Genomic DNA, 15594 nt, shown 5'->3' with positions numbered 1-15594 from the left:
CAGCCAGGACAATGTTCCAGTTAAGAAGTGCCAGTTTGATTCACCCAGTTTTTTGTTCAGTGCATTGGCTTGGCGTCCGGCATGTGGACGACTAAATGACGGCTGTGTTGGAGGAGCACTAAAGTTCCAGCTGTGCTGGAGGAGTAACAATCTATTCAGTGCCTGTACTGCTGCTGGATGCTGCATTTGCTCTGTCCCATCAATATCCTTTGGTGTCACATTCAGCGAGACCTAAAGCTACATTGTGTGAGACACACTATTGATTGTGTGTTCATTAATCAAAAGCCAGACTATTGCTTGTTCATTCATCAAAAGCCAGACTATTGTGCGGTTCTCAAGACTATTGTAACATCTATGGGTTCTATGTAGTTTGCGTGTAACAACCTCTAATGCTGTAATAAAAGTACCTAGTCTTTGATCACTGCACCGAGCGCTCCTGACTGTCCGACTTAACAAAAAACCTGTGCTCACAAAGATTGCTGGTGATGACCAGAACATTTCCCCCAAGAAATAGTTTACAGCACCTACATAATTCATTAGGGTGAAAATGCTTGACACGTAACACTTTATCACTGAGCGAGACATATCGCCCTGGTAACATCAGCGCGGATATTCTCAGGTGTGCTGGTCTCCAAAGCAACGTCTGTACCTTTGAAAAATGGGGCCTTGAAACTATTCATTAGTCACCCAAGCGTGGAGATTACCCTATTAATGCTGATACACCTTAACGAGAGGGATGTGGGTCAAAAAGGAAGTTTTTACAGTTGCAAAAAGTATCATTACTAGGAATGTATATTTGTTGGAAACAGGAAAACGCCAGAACATAGTTAAAGAACCACTTATTGACATTAGCTGGAAATACCACAGCCCATTTGATGAACAACAAGTACTGTGAGACATTTGATTTAAACAAGAATCAAATAAAACCAGCTCAGCGAGGATCTGACATTTCTATACAGGCTTCCATTTAAACAACACTTCTCTCCATTAATTCCATTTAAACAACGCTTCCCTCCATGACTTCCATTAGTGGTCCGGTGTGAAGGTGAAGCATGGGGGGCGGTCTGGGCTTTTTTTTTTGTAAAAGCAGGGATGACGTTTCCAAATTGGAACTCTAATCAATAGCTGCTGCGTCTGGTTCAGTGTCGCCATTGATCATCACACAAAGAAGCACCATGAAACACGCGGGGGACTGGAGTGTTTGTTCAAGGTCAATACGTCCGAGCGGCCTGCTGTAAGCCTCGGCGTCCGGGTTTGCCTCAACAACCCGTGGTATCACAATGGCCATCAATTGAGCCCCAAGTCTCAAAGGACATATTTAATTTCAACAAGCTAGGCATATGATTCCTCTCCCTTTGACTTAAGTCGCCTCTGAAAAGCAAATGACGAGCAAAATACAAAAAGGCTGGTCAATACCAGGAACCATATGAAGACATTGAAAGGTTGGACACAGTAGAGGAATACTATTCTATTATGTTCACCTTCTGAAAAAAGCAGGGCGATGAATTTGAGCCACAGGTTGTAGCATTGTTTGCATGGTTTGCTAGCAGAGTTTGGTATTTGAAAGATGCACAGTGTTTAGGTCAGTGAGCAGCTGTTGAAGGTGAGGTTTCTAGGATGCAGTCTTCTCCCTGAACAACCAGTGCTCTATTTTAATTCTCTGCACAGCGTGCACACTGACACCTGGGCTGAACGCACGGTTAAAATTAGTGCCACTGCAAGGGACCTTGACAAACAGTGACTTTGACTGAGTTCATCAACACATTCCCTTGGTGTGAATCTTCTGGGAGAAGCAAGATGGTCTTGGAGTTCTGTGTGCCTTGATGATTAAGCTCCACCTGAATTCACTGTTGCTGTTGTAGAGCTATTCTTCATCCAAGGTAGAGCTTTCTTCATCCAAGGTATGAAACAGAGTATCTTTCTGCTTCGATATGAAAAAAGAACAGCGAAACAAATATTTTTCCGCGCCTCACACATTTTATTTCTGTGGCAAAACAAAAATCAGTGTGAAGTAAAGCTGACGAGGTCTTTATTGGGTGGGTTACTTGTGTGTAATTTCCAAAGTATCTCTCCCACCATATGCCAGCTGTGAGAGACTGTCAGGCATGTGCTGTTCTGATACCTTACCTCTCCTTGGGATCTGGGTAGAATTTGGTGGCATCTTGAAATTGAACAGGACAGATAGAAAAACAAATAACAACAGCTAGGATCTAACAATGTGCATTACCGAGATCTTCGGAGTGATCCCAGTAAAACTTTATGTCATACAGTGTATCCTCATTATGGAAACATCAATTTTACAAGACAAGTAAAAACAATATTCAGCAAGGCAAAGTTATTTACTTTCCAGCAAAGGAAACTTTTGGGAAGACAGAGTCTTGTTTCAGCAGGAGCTGAGGTTTGATATTTTCAGGTTATGGATGAACTGTCTGCCATCTGACAAGACCCACTATATAAACTTTGAACACAGGCTCTCAAGGAGACGTCAATAGTTGTTAATATTTAATTCACCCCCTCCGACAATGCATTCCAGTGAAACAAATCTTTACCGGATTGCATTTTGAGATAAATAAAACAAAAAATATCACCAAAGCTCATAGCATTCTTTAGCATAATTTTGTCACTATTGCCTTTCCAATGTACAACAGTCTTTGCAACAGACAATTAAAAAACACCATTTTCATAATATAAAGTGCATACATAATTTTTTGAATATTTTGTATTTATTATTCAGACAGTTTCATCAAATCCACTCACTGACTCAAAAGAATGTCACTTTATGAATAAGCAAATGATCCACACACGTATGTCCACTTATTTATTTATTTATATTTTTTAAATTTTATTCACTTAAATTTTCCAGTGTTAAAGCAACAAGAAAACATTTAGAATGTCCTTTGGTGGGATCGTATTACACTGCACTGTATTATACTGTATATGTAAACTGATATTCTTTGATGCCAGCACGTTGCCAATGCTAAGGAACAACCAAAAAAACAAGAAAGGAAAAGAAAGCATGAAAGAAAAGTGAAATAAAACCGTTTATCATTCTGTATTTTGTTGTCACCTGGAGTAGGTACAGTAACAAGTCAGCTGTTGACACAGTTCGGCAATGATACAAAAAAGTATTACATGTCGTTTTTGCTCAAGAACGTTACTCGTAAATACACTGATGATTTTCTAAGCACTTTTCACCTGCTCAAGTGAACACTAGCCTCTGTGGCCATGATCTTAGGGAGAACAGAGGCTCTAAGAGAAACAGAAGCGTACAGGACTATCGTTTTGGAGGGGAGTAGAGAGGGGGTAGTACACATGTGCGTCACTAACATCGGACAAAGAATCTTTCAACCGACAAGGGTTACAGATTAACGTTCACAAAAGCACAGGTCAGTGGAGGGTTAGGGGGGGGGGGGGCACTGTAGGAGGGACTGGGTCGGTCAAAGAAGGGAAGTAGACAGAGAGAGAGAGAGAGAGAGATACGGAGAGAGAGATACAGAGAGAGAGCAGTGGAGGAGAGACAAGGAGAGAGATCAATGTGGGCAAGATTTTTGACGCAGGTCAAATGTGGCGGTCAGGATGGATTCCCGATATCCACAATGAACTGACAGCAAAGAATGCTTACATTTCCATACTTTTATCTCCCTTTCTTTTTCTCTTTCAAACGGCTGTCCTCCCCTCAGAGGGATGTCAGTCCTACGAGATGTCTGTGTCAGTTCAGCCCCAGAAGCAGTCCAGCCGGCGTCAAAACTCGCAAGCACCTCACAAGGGGGCGGGGCAGCCGCTGCTGGCTTTACTAGAGCTCGCCGCTGATTGGTCGCAGCTGCCGTTGCCGTGGCGACAGAGAGGAAGTAAGCGAGACTGTCATCTCCAGTGCCCCGCCTCCTTTTGATGGAGGGGGAGTAAGTATCTGGTATGGCTTAGGTCACTTGTCTCTGGTCATGGACTTGTTGACTTTTAAGAAGCAAATGCTCATTTTAAACTCTTTAATAAATATCTGGTATTTTCATTATTGATTTATCTTTTTAAATCTCATTTCTATATATTCTTCTTTTTTACTCAATTTAAAGTTTTGCTTTTATTCTGGCACATTCCCTTGTTGTCAGCGTGAGTCCCCTTTGGGTCCGGTGGGCAGCTCATACAGTTGAGTAAGCTTGTGATCGTTCTCTTGGTCGTTGTAGTTGATTATCAGGTGCGCCCTCCACCAGTTCCAGGCGCGGGGTACCTGCGCGGCGGGTTGGGCGGGGGCAGGGGTGGTGGGGCCGGGGGGGGGGGGTGGTTGGTTGGGATCTCAGAGCGCGGTGGCGGCGTCCCAGCAGGCCTCTGGTAGGAGCGTGGCCCCCAGCAGCAGCAGCAGCGCCAGCCCAGCGAGCGACGGAGGCGAGAGGCCGGCCTGGCCCGAGTCGGGACCGCCGCACCCACCCAGCTCCGCCTCGCAGCGCGGCTTCTCGCACAGCAGCCCGGTGAAGGCAGGTGCGCACTGGCAGCGCTGGTTGTTGTGGCACACTCCGCCGTTCTGGCAACGCAGGAGCTCGTTGTCGCAAACGCGAGCTGTGGCGGGGCAAGAGAAAGACAGGGAATGGAATGAGACGCATCAGAGTGCAGACCCTACATCTCCCCTTACTAAACTGTCAGTCATAATTATGCCATTAACTGTAAACATATATCAATATGAGAATATAGTTCTGAACTGACATGCACTTATAACACTGGCATGTTCTTTCTTTTGGTAATTTTTTGCAAAGAAAGATTTTGACAGAATTTAACATTTCACAAATTCTACAAATGAAAAGAGAATTTAGTCGAGGGAAGACATTTTTTACACTGCTTCTTCAGCAATCAATATTCAGGATAACAACAGGAGAGAATACTGAATGCCAAAAAGCAGATACATATTCCCCACAAATTAAAACCTTTCATTTTTGTGACAGCAACAGATATGATTATTTGTATCAAAACTCTTTGCCATTGTGTCATCATGTAGTGATGTGAAATACATAGTTTGTCTTAGCACACAATTATCCACAAAACAATAAAATCTACGCACTCTGTCATGCACAACACACAGCAACACAAATCCACCGGACAGTTATATTCCATTACAATGGAGAAATTATCTATCAAGATTCCTAACCAGGAGAATCCATTTCAGAAATCAATTAATCTCTTTAACATAATGCACTTAATCATTGTCTCTGTCCCTAATGTTCCTCTCCACTCTGAGCATAGCCTTTTATCATTCCTCTCACACAATTAGCAGAATGCGGATAGTCCCATTTGTCACGCGCCATTTTGCGGTGCTGTGGTAGAATCCCAAAGACTAGGATCCATCAATCGCGCCTCAACGCAAAGTTTCCCTCCCAGCCCATGGGCTTTTCCAAACACTGACTTCAGAGGAGTCTGGCGTCAGGTGGAAATCGGTATATTTAGTGGCGGGGACACCGAGGCCAGTCTACTCCCTCTGTGAGAGGAATGACCTGCCACAGGAATGACCTGACAGAGGAATGACCTCACAGAGGAATGACCTGACAGAGGAATGACCTCACAGAGGAATGACCTCACAGAGGAATGATCTAACAGAGGAATGATCTGACAGAGGAATGACCTGACAGAGCAATAATCTGACAGAGGAATGACCTCACATAGGAATGACCTGACAGAGGAATGACCTGGCAGAACAGAGGAATGGCCTGACAGAGGAATGACCTGACAGAGGAATGACCTCACAGAAGAATGACCTGACAGAGGAATGACCTCACAGAAGAATGACCTGACAGAGGAATGACCTCACAGAGGAATGACCTCAGAGGAATGACCTGACAAAGGAATGACCTCACAGAGGAATGACCTGACAGAACAGAAGAATGACCTCACAGAGGAATGACCTGACAGAACAGAGGAATGACCTGACAGAGGAATGATCTGACAGAGGAATGATCTAACAGAGGAATGATCTGACAGAGGAATGACCTGACACAGGAATAACCTGACAGAGGAATGACCTCACAGAGGAATGACCTCACAGAAGAATGACCTGACAGAGGAATGACCTCACAGAAGAATGACCTGACAGAGGAATGACCTCACAGAGGAATGACCTCAGAGGAATGACCTGACAAAGGAATGACCTCACAGAGGAATGACCTCACAGAGGAATGACCTGACAGAGGAATGACCTGACACAGGCGAGTAAACAGTGATGAATGCGCGGGTCCATTTCACCGCCACACAGACGACACGGCACTTTAGTCTTCTATGAGACAACATGGTGAGCGATCTCAGTCAACGTCCCAAGAGAAAAAAGGACATCTGTACCCTTCCTCTCATTTTGTGTTACATTCACAGTTAAAGGTAAGAGCTGTTCTGTTGACGGCCACCTCTGACGGTCAAGGACACGTTTGTTATAGAAGAGGAACGGGATGACAACCCAACAAGGGTTTGATGAGGAATAGTTCTATAAGCACTACAAGTCCCACAATCCACAGTGTGGGTGCTTTTCTGCTGCTGCCGTGTAACAGTGAGCCTCAATTCAGGTCTAGAGATTATATAACATCTTCAACATAAGAAGAGCCGTATGCATTCACTTCATAGAACCAGCTAAGGATGCCAGCCTCCAGCTGGAGTAATACAGTAGGCGTGGTACAATGAATGAATGAATGAATGAATGAATGAATGAATGAATAGATGAATGAATATTTTTATTTTCGTGTCTGGTCATAATGATCCATCCCACATGGGATTATTCAGACACATTATCACAAAGGTAATACTTATTCCGGCACACCCCACTTTGACACAATAACCATATACCCCCCCAAAAACAAAAAGACAAGAACAAATAACTCATAAATAAACGTAAAAATTTGACAGACAAAACAAAACAAACAGTCAAACACCTGTAAACGTCCATTTAACTTAAGTGTAAAATCAGAGACAAGACACAAAAACACATAACAATAACACAAACCTACCGGCACACTTCTATTCCCTTCTATGGTACAATTAACGGCCAAGGAATGTACAGATTGAAGGAACATGTTTTACCCTCTATCTTTTATCCTCAGTGTGTGTGTGTTTGTTAAATACAAAACAAACAAACAAACAAAAAAGCAATGTTTAACATGAAATACAAAGAGTTGTGACTTGAATGGAAATGCCGATCAACTCAACAGGTGCAGCTCTCGTATTGACGGGTTTCATTTCCTCGGCAGTACACTCTTACTATAATATACAAACATTTGTGTCCTGCCTAGCAAATAAACCTGAAAACCTGGCAACCAGATGTGTGTCCTCCAAGATCTTGTTCAGAGTAATCAAGTGAATTAATTAAAATGACATGTTTTCCCCCTTGGGGCATTGATATAATCCTGCCATGGACGAGACAGTTAATTAGACATCAACCTTTCCTTCTGGCCATACATTTTTATCTCCCACTGCCCTTTCGCAAAAAAATAGGATTATTTTACAAGAGGGCCTTATTGGTTTTACTCTAACTGGAAGATGAACTGATATGTCTTGACAGTGACAGCGCACAGTGCTCAGCGGTGTGGGCTTGGTTTGAGAAGTTGAGTATTGTTTCTCTGTACAGCTGCTACAGTCTTCGTCTCAAAAAACTGTGGGGGGACAAAGTGCTAATTTCAAAATGTGGGGGGAACGTCATGCCTGGCTGAAGTCTGCTCAACCATTAGTTGAATAAACTGAGCCAGCATTTGCCCCTAGGGGGATACATATAGTATCTATCTATCTATCTATCTATCTATCTATCTATCTATCTATCTATCTATCTATCTATCTATCTATCTATCTATCTGTCTGTCTGTCTGTCTGTCTGTCTGTCTGTCTGTCTGTCTGACTCTATCTTTTTACTGTATCAAAGGGGAGAGAGTGATACTGACTCCTGCTAACTGAAACATCATTGCCAACTGTTAACCAAAATTTGTTTAAAAGGGGAACAAGCTGATAAAGGGTAGAGTGTATATCTGATGAAGGCACGGCACATCTGGGAGTTCTGAAGGTACGTAGCATTACTCAGTGGGCAGAAGAGAGAGGATTGATTTTCTATCCACCATGTTTAGAACACTTTGTTTAATGCACTCTGCACATTAAAGGGAAACAAAATCAAGTGGGGGGTTTTATGTTATAGATTTTAAAGTGGTGCTTTTAAAGGGAGGTTGTCTGTCCTATCTCTCTCTCTCTCTCTCTCTCTCTCTCTCTCTGTCTCCTTGTGTCATCTGCTGCCCAGTCCAGGATGCTGGGCCTTAGGGATGGTCCTGGCTGGCCCAGTGGTGATTAACGACTCCGGGGGCAGATCCCAGGTCTATCTGGGTACTTGGTAAGAAGATGTGTGGACACAGAACTCTTCCTGTTTCTGTCACCTTCGCTGTCACCCACCACACGCCCATCACTCAGCGGGCCCGGCGGTGGCTTTACCAGTGACAGGTGTGAGGAACGTGGTTCAGGGCAAGTCAGGCTCTCAAACATGTTTTTACTTATTGCTATGCAAGTTGCTTTTGATAACCAGATATCTGATGCATAGTTTTGAATCAATGTTGATTTAATCCAGGGTAACTGGGCTGTTTGTGCTACCACATCCGAATATAATGAAATTATGAGTTATAGTTATTGAATTGCAGTCAAGGTTAGACTTAGACTACTATTAGCATCTAAAGATCAGCATATACATAGGTCATGACGATGTACTGTACACCTAGGGTGCTGCATTCTTGTCTTGGATTGGATCTTGTTGGGATTGGGTGGATTATACCAATCCAGGCACACTATACTTCCACATTGGCCATTTCCACATGTGTAAACAGACCCAGCAGAAGAAAATGATGAGAGTTATTGGGTTTACTTTCAGTACGAGGGATAATATTTGGAGAAGGAACCAATGAACTAGGTGTCCCTCTGTGAAGATATGGTCTATTTGACAAGAGATTTGAGTTTTAATTGCATGCTGCATTCTGCATACTGATTTGTTCCTCTGAACTAACCTACATGTGGGAATTCTGAGTTGAGAATAGTGCTATTTATACACTACGACATGGATATTCAAATGATTAAGTCAAGAAAATGATGGGTGCTCTGCTAACGCAATAATGTGTTTTGAGTGGTGTCATAAGTCAGGCTGTCATGGTCGCTTATAATGGATCCTGTAATTAACACAGTATTTGTTTAACGCTTTTTGAGTTTTGAATAGTGACATGTCAACATTATCATAGACTAAGGATTTTCAGGAAACTTATTACAGCATATTCACTAATAGCTAATGTGGGTCAGGTGTGCTGGGGCACATTTTGGTTCCACACCGACAGGAACAGCAGTGTTGTAGGCGATGTTAAAGGCATCTCAATGATACTTAAGATCTGTGGGTGTCTGCGTCTGAACACCCTCAGCTCTGTTTAATATTCTCCTCCATTCAGTCACAGTTTGCACCCTGTTCCAACTTCCTGAGCCGACTGCCACAGTTCTCTGCTTTCGATACGCGATTGATAACACAATAACATAATGTGGCGTGGATAGTGGTGTGGTGGTGAGACTCCGCCCCCTCAGGTTAGAGCCGGACGGGGGCAGTGCAATGACCTCTGGGCAATCTCCATGCACCCACAGGTGAAGGCCGTGCGTCTCTAGCCCACTCAGGGGATGAATTGTGGCGTCCGTGGTGTGGTGGTGAGACTCTGCCCCCTCAGGTCAGAGCTGACAGTGTATCCCTCTCTGGGCCACCTACCCACCCGCACCGGTGAAGACCATGTGTCTCTAAGCCCACTCAGGGGCTGAATTGTGGGGCCCGTGGCATGGATAGTGGCGTGGTTGGGAGACTCCACCCCCTCTGGTCAGAGCCAGTCGTGGACAGTATGCCCCTCTGCGGGCCAACCACCTGGCCCCACCGGTGAAGACTGTGTGTCTCTAGCCCACTCAGGGGCTGAGTTGTGGGTTCCATGGCGAGGATAGTGGCGTGGTGGCGAGACTTTGCCCCTTCAGGTCAGAGCTGGTCACGGACAGTGTATCCCTCTCTGGGCCACCCACTTTCCCCCACCGGTGAAGACTGTGTGTCTCTAGCCCACTCAGGGGCTGAGTTGTGGGTTCCATGGCGAGGATAGTGGCGTGGTGGCGAGACTTTGCCCCTTCAGGTCAGAGCTGGTCACGGACAGTGTATCCCTCTCTGGGCCACCCACTTTCCCCCACCGGTGAAGACTGTGTGTCTCTAGCCCACTCAGGGGCTGAGTTGTGGGGCCCGTGGCGTGGTGGCGAGACTCCACCCCATCGGATCACAGCGGGTCGAGGGCAGTGCAGTGACCTCCGGACAATCTCCATGAGCCCACCGGCAAAGACCGTGTGTCTCTAGCTCACTCAAAGGCTGAGTTGACGGGTCCGTGGCGTGGTTAGTGGCGTGATAGCGAGACTCCGCCCCCTCATGTCATAGCAGGTCGTGGACAGTGTAGCCCTCTCTGGGCCACCCACCTGCCTTCATCAGTGAAGACCGTGTGTCTCTACCACACACAGGGGAGGTGTGTGGTCTGTGGTGTGATGCTACCACTGTAGTCATAAAAGTGTGCCTGTACCTTTTAACAGATACTGCTCGTGTCCCCAAATTCAAATCCCAACCAGCCCTTCATTCACTTCAATGTAAAGGCATGCCGAATTCAGACAGCTCTCTCTCAAAAAGTATAAATGTTACAGCTTAGATATTGACACCGTAGGAATCCTGGGAACTTACATGTCATGGCGACAAGTTAGAAAAAAGGTAAAAATGCCAAATTAGCAGCTCAAAAGTTAGAGTGCGGCACCATACGTTTCAATGGGGAGCGCAGTTGCCTAACAAATCGTCATACAGCGAAAACTATAAGTCACACAGCTTAGATACATTGTATGAATCAGCACAGTTGTGTGAACATTTCGATATATATGTGTGTGAGCTGTCAAAACTGTAGGAGTGCCAGCAGTTTACAAAATGTGTGAATATTTTCAAAGCAACAGCTGCCACCACTCTAAAAACATAATGATACTGAACATTCCATCAGCAGTTTCAATGGCACAAACATTACAATTAAAAGTTAAATTACAAAAAAACTATCAAAAATATAAAAAATCTGAATAAGTCCAGGAAACAGCTAAACATCATTAACATTTTAAAGTTGGTATGAAGTTTCTAGCACAAAGTATGAAGAAGTAGTTAAGGGCCTAAAAACTGGGGAGAACTATAAGTAAAAAAGAAAGAAATAGTGGGAATATTACAAGTTGGGCTAGCTTCTACAAGTTAGCCCACCTAAGAACACAGATGGACAGACAGGCATTCTGGAGCCGCTGGGGGTTTCTTTTCTCTTCATTTTGGACTTTTGGTGTGATGTGCCTTTTCAGCTTCATCTTGGCTCCGACAATTTACGAACCACCATCTAGATCGTTGCCGACCGCAGCTGCTTTCGATACGCGCGGGTGAACGCACGGCTACTGTTACGTTATTGTGGATCCTGTCAGTCACACTCACCTGCACTGTATACCATATAACAGCATGTTTAATGACCATCCAGGGAGAGCATGCTCAATGCTGTCAGTGACTTAAAATAATAGATGTTCAATTTTTACGCCCCCCCCCAGCTCCCAACCCCAGGGATTATTAAAGTTCATCTTATCTTACAGTATAATATCAGTTTTACCAACTTGATCAACTTCATCAAGTTTCAGGCAAAGCAATTGTGTTCATACTTCTTTCTACATTTTGACTCTCTGAGTTTGATGAATTCAATCTTTTTTTTGTAACAAAGGAATCCCTAAACGTTGGCATCAGATCCCATTATCTGAACAGATAGAGATGGAGGCTGCTCAAACACCCCCCCCCCCCCCTCCCGTCATGCAGCGAGCAGTCAGTATTTACTCAGCTGTGGTGGCCAGGCTGCCTGACACGGCTGGAGGGTTGAATAGTAAGTATCTGCATGCGAGGCTGCTGTTGTTGCGTTTCCTCCCTGAGAGGCAGCCACATCAGATAGAAGCAGAACTGGAGAAAGTTTGAAACTTGCCCCAATAGAAGCGGTGCGATGTTTGAGAGGTATACTGTGCTGCTGGTTAATAGAAGTGGTGTGATGTTTGAGAGGTATACTGTGCTGCTGGTTAGTAATAGAAGCGGTGTGATGTTTGAGAGGTATACTGTGCTGCTGGTTAATAGAAGTGGTGTGATGTTTGAGAGGTATACTGTGCTGCTGGTTAATAGAAGTGGTGTGATGTTTGAGAGGTATACTGTGCTGCTGGTTAGTAATAGAAGCGGTGTGATGTTTGAGAGGTATACTGTGCTGCTGGTTAGTAATAGAAGCGGTGCGATGTTTGAGAGGTATACTGTGCTGCTGGTTAATAGAAGTGGTGTGATGTTTGAGAGGTATACTGTGCTGCTGGTTAATAGAAGTGGTGTGATGTTTGAGAGGTATACTGTGCTGCTGGTTAATAGAAGTGGTGTGATGTTTGAGAGGAACTGTATACTGCGCTGCTGGTTAATAGAAGTGGCGTGATGTTTGAGAGGTATATTGTGCTGCTGGTTAGTAACAACGTTCCTAATTAGTTGATGGGGGGGTTGAATGGACATTCCCTGAGACGACCAAAGGGGGGCATTCAAGCAGGGCATGCTGGTGTGACTGAGGAACAAGGGGGACAGAGAGAGAGAGAGAGAGAGAGAGACACACACACAGCGAGAGGGATATATGTATATATATATATCAGAGAGATAAAGAGAGAGATAGACAAAGAGAGAGAGAGAGAATAAGAGACCTAGAAATAAAAAGAGAGAAGGGAGATAAAGAAGGAATGAGAGAGATAAAGAGAGAGAGACAAAGAGAGTGACAGTGAGAAAGAGAGAGAGAAAGAGGTGTTTTTTTGTGGGGGGGGGTACCCTAGCTGCACAGGGAGGATTGTGTTTCCACTTACATTTGCAGCCATCGTCCCACAAGTATCCAGGCAGACACTCGTGGCACTTAGACCCTGACGTTCCCTCCTTACATCTACAAAATCCTGTGGCATTACAGCCATCACTGTCTGAGCCAAAGGGATTACAATTACAGTCTGAAAAAACAAGACACACACACACACACACACACACACACACACACACAGACACACACACACACACACACACACAGAGGGAGGAGCTGTGGCTTCTTATAGCATACCATAACATCCTTCTGACTCCTTCAGAGTTTGAACAACTCAGGTCTTTTATCAATAGTGCAAAAAAAACAAGGCAAGATATGACTAGCCTATTGTTACAACCGGAAATGTTGGAAATACAGTACATTAGAAATGCTACCATTTCAAACGGAATGAGATAAAATTCAGGAGAGTGACAGGAAAAATGGATTGGAATGGACTCTTTAACACTATAAACATTACATGGGAAATTCTAATATTATCTTAGATTGTCTTATCTAAGCATTTATAATCATGAGGTGCATTTACTTTGCAATCTGCATGTATCAATAAGCAAGCACCTTATCAAGCAAACTATGAGAGGATGTTTCCGGAGATTCTAACAGAATATTTGACAATACATGCTTCATGGACTGACATGTTTATGGATACAAAAATCATGAGAGCACAGTGATGAGATGGAGACAGCAGGGGTGAACAGATGCCATAAAGATGGCCAGGACTGGTCAGCCCGGCTCCAGCCCCTGAATCACACACGCCCACTTTCATTTCTAAAATGCGATTCAGGGTCTGGAAAACCTCTCGTCCTGAGTGATTTCTCGGTTGGAATTCCAACCAATCAGCATCAGGGGGATGAACTAATTGCCGAGGACTCTCACTTCGGCAACGGCCATCTTGGAAAACGGCTGCTACAGGAGCCTGTTCAGACTGAATAGTGAAGTGAAACGAGATGGCGATTCAGTATCGGGCTACCACACTATGCCTCAGAGAAGTTGTTGGAGAGGTGATGAAAGATGGGAGTGCCACAGTCACATTGAAATGGGCATTGTTGTAATTATGTTTCATCTCCAGATGCCCTCTATACTCTGATTGTAGACAAATCCGAGGGGAACGGACCGAACCCTCACTAACGTTTCATAAGTCTGCGCTGAGCTGAAAACTATTCTATTGAGATTAATTAAAATGAAATGAACTAAATCGCTAACTACTGGATCCTCAACCCTTCTGCTGTAGATCTGCTGTAGAACTTTGAGTACTATTTTGACCATGGTGACCGCTACGTTGTCGTGACCATGGTGACCAACACGTCGTGGGCAGGGCGCTCCGGGCGACATGGTGGGCAGGAGGAGGAGGAGGACGGGGGAGGAGGAGGAGGACAGGGGAGGAGGAGGACAGGGGAGGAGGAGGAGGAAGAGGAAGAGGAGGACAGGAGAGGAGAGGAGAGGAGAGGAGGGGGAGGAGGAGGAAGAGGAGGACAGGAGAGGAGAGGAGGAGGACGACAGGGGAGGAGGAGGGGGAGGAGGAGGAAGAGGAGGACAGGGGAGGAGAAGGAGGACGGGGGAGGAGAAGGAGGACGGGGGAGGAGGAGGAGGACGGGGGAGGAGGAGGAGGACATGTCAGGCTACATATATATACGGTGTGCCTCTTAACAGCGCGGCGTGACTGAAGCTTCGGCCACTATTCCTGGGCCCGGCACCTTGACGGTGACACATATGGACTAAGTGTCACCTCCGTCTGCTGGTGTGACTTCTTCTCTCCGACTCATCAGGAGCGAGAGTCCTGTCCAGCCCTTTCACCTCCAGACGGGGCAACAGGGTGTTTGAGGTTGCTATGGGGATACATGTATGGACCTGGGTCAGTTGGGGGGGGGGGGGGGTCCAGCACAATGACACAGATGGACAGGTGGACAGACAGGCAAGCTAGAGCCACTGGGGGTTTCTGTTCGTTTCATTTTGGACTTTTGGTGTGATGTGTTCGTTTCATCTTGGCTCCGATAATTTACGCATCATCATCTAGATTGCATCAGAAATGATTAGGTGAAATAAATCAATCAATCAATCAATAAATAAAGTATTTATATATATATAATACTAGTGATAATAATAAGAATAATAAGTATAATAATAAGAATTAATAAGGATTTATAATAATAATAATAATAAGAAGAAGAAGACGAAGTAGTAGAAGAAGAAGAAGAAGAAGAAGAAGGATAGTGAAATGGCCAGCTTCATACTGTATGGCGGCATGATGTGATCTGCAGCTATTCATATCAGTTTTGGGGTAGCAGATGTAGAGTATTACCGTTATATGAGTAATATAGTAAGAGGGACATGGTTCTTATGACTGTCCCACAAGCCTGTTTGCAGAGTGGGAAGCGGAAGTGTACGTGCACGTCTCTGAGTGTCACACGAGCACAAACACAGGGGGACCAGAGAAAAGAGAAAAAACTTGAGAGGAGGAGTGCTGAGAGATGATGATGATGGCTCAGAGGTCAAAGGTTGACAGGAGGAGGGTGTTAGCTGGTGGTTAGCAGTGTTGATGACAGTGAAGGGGGGGGGGGGCTGTTTATATTTAGCATTATAACCCATGTTATAAGGTTATTTCACGAACATATGCAATAGCCGATATCAAAGTTTTGTCAAATGGTATATAGCCCGTCACCGCTAACACAGTCAATGGATCCATAGG

General features: G+C 44.7%; 1 protein-coding gene across 1 annotated transcript in view; it reads right to left on the bottom strand.

The window, feature by feature from the left end:
* Positions 1 to 4288: 4288 nt before the first annotated feature.
* ntng1a (netrin g1a) overlaps positions 4289 to 15594 on the bottom strand; it is a gene marked incomplete at both ends in the record, with an annotated part of 115607 nt that continues 104301 nt past the window's right edge. The window contains 2 exons of the mRNA XM_084442846.1: positions 4289 to 4548; positions 12907 to 13041. Of these exons, the coding sequence (XP_084298972.1) occupies positions 4289 to 4548; positions 12907 to 13041 (395 nt within the window). The remainder of the gene's footprint in view (positions 4549 to 12906; positions 13042 to 15594) is intronic.

The sequence above is a fragment of the Borostomias antarcticus genome, assembly GCF_949987555.1.
Source record: "Borostomias antarcticus genome assembly, chromosome: 9".
NCBI classification, from domain to species: Eukaryota; Metazoa; Chordata; class Actinopteri; order Stomiiformes; family Stomiidae; genus Borostomias; species Borostomias antarcticus.
This window is presented reverse-complemented; position numbering and strand designations above follow the sequence as displayed.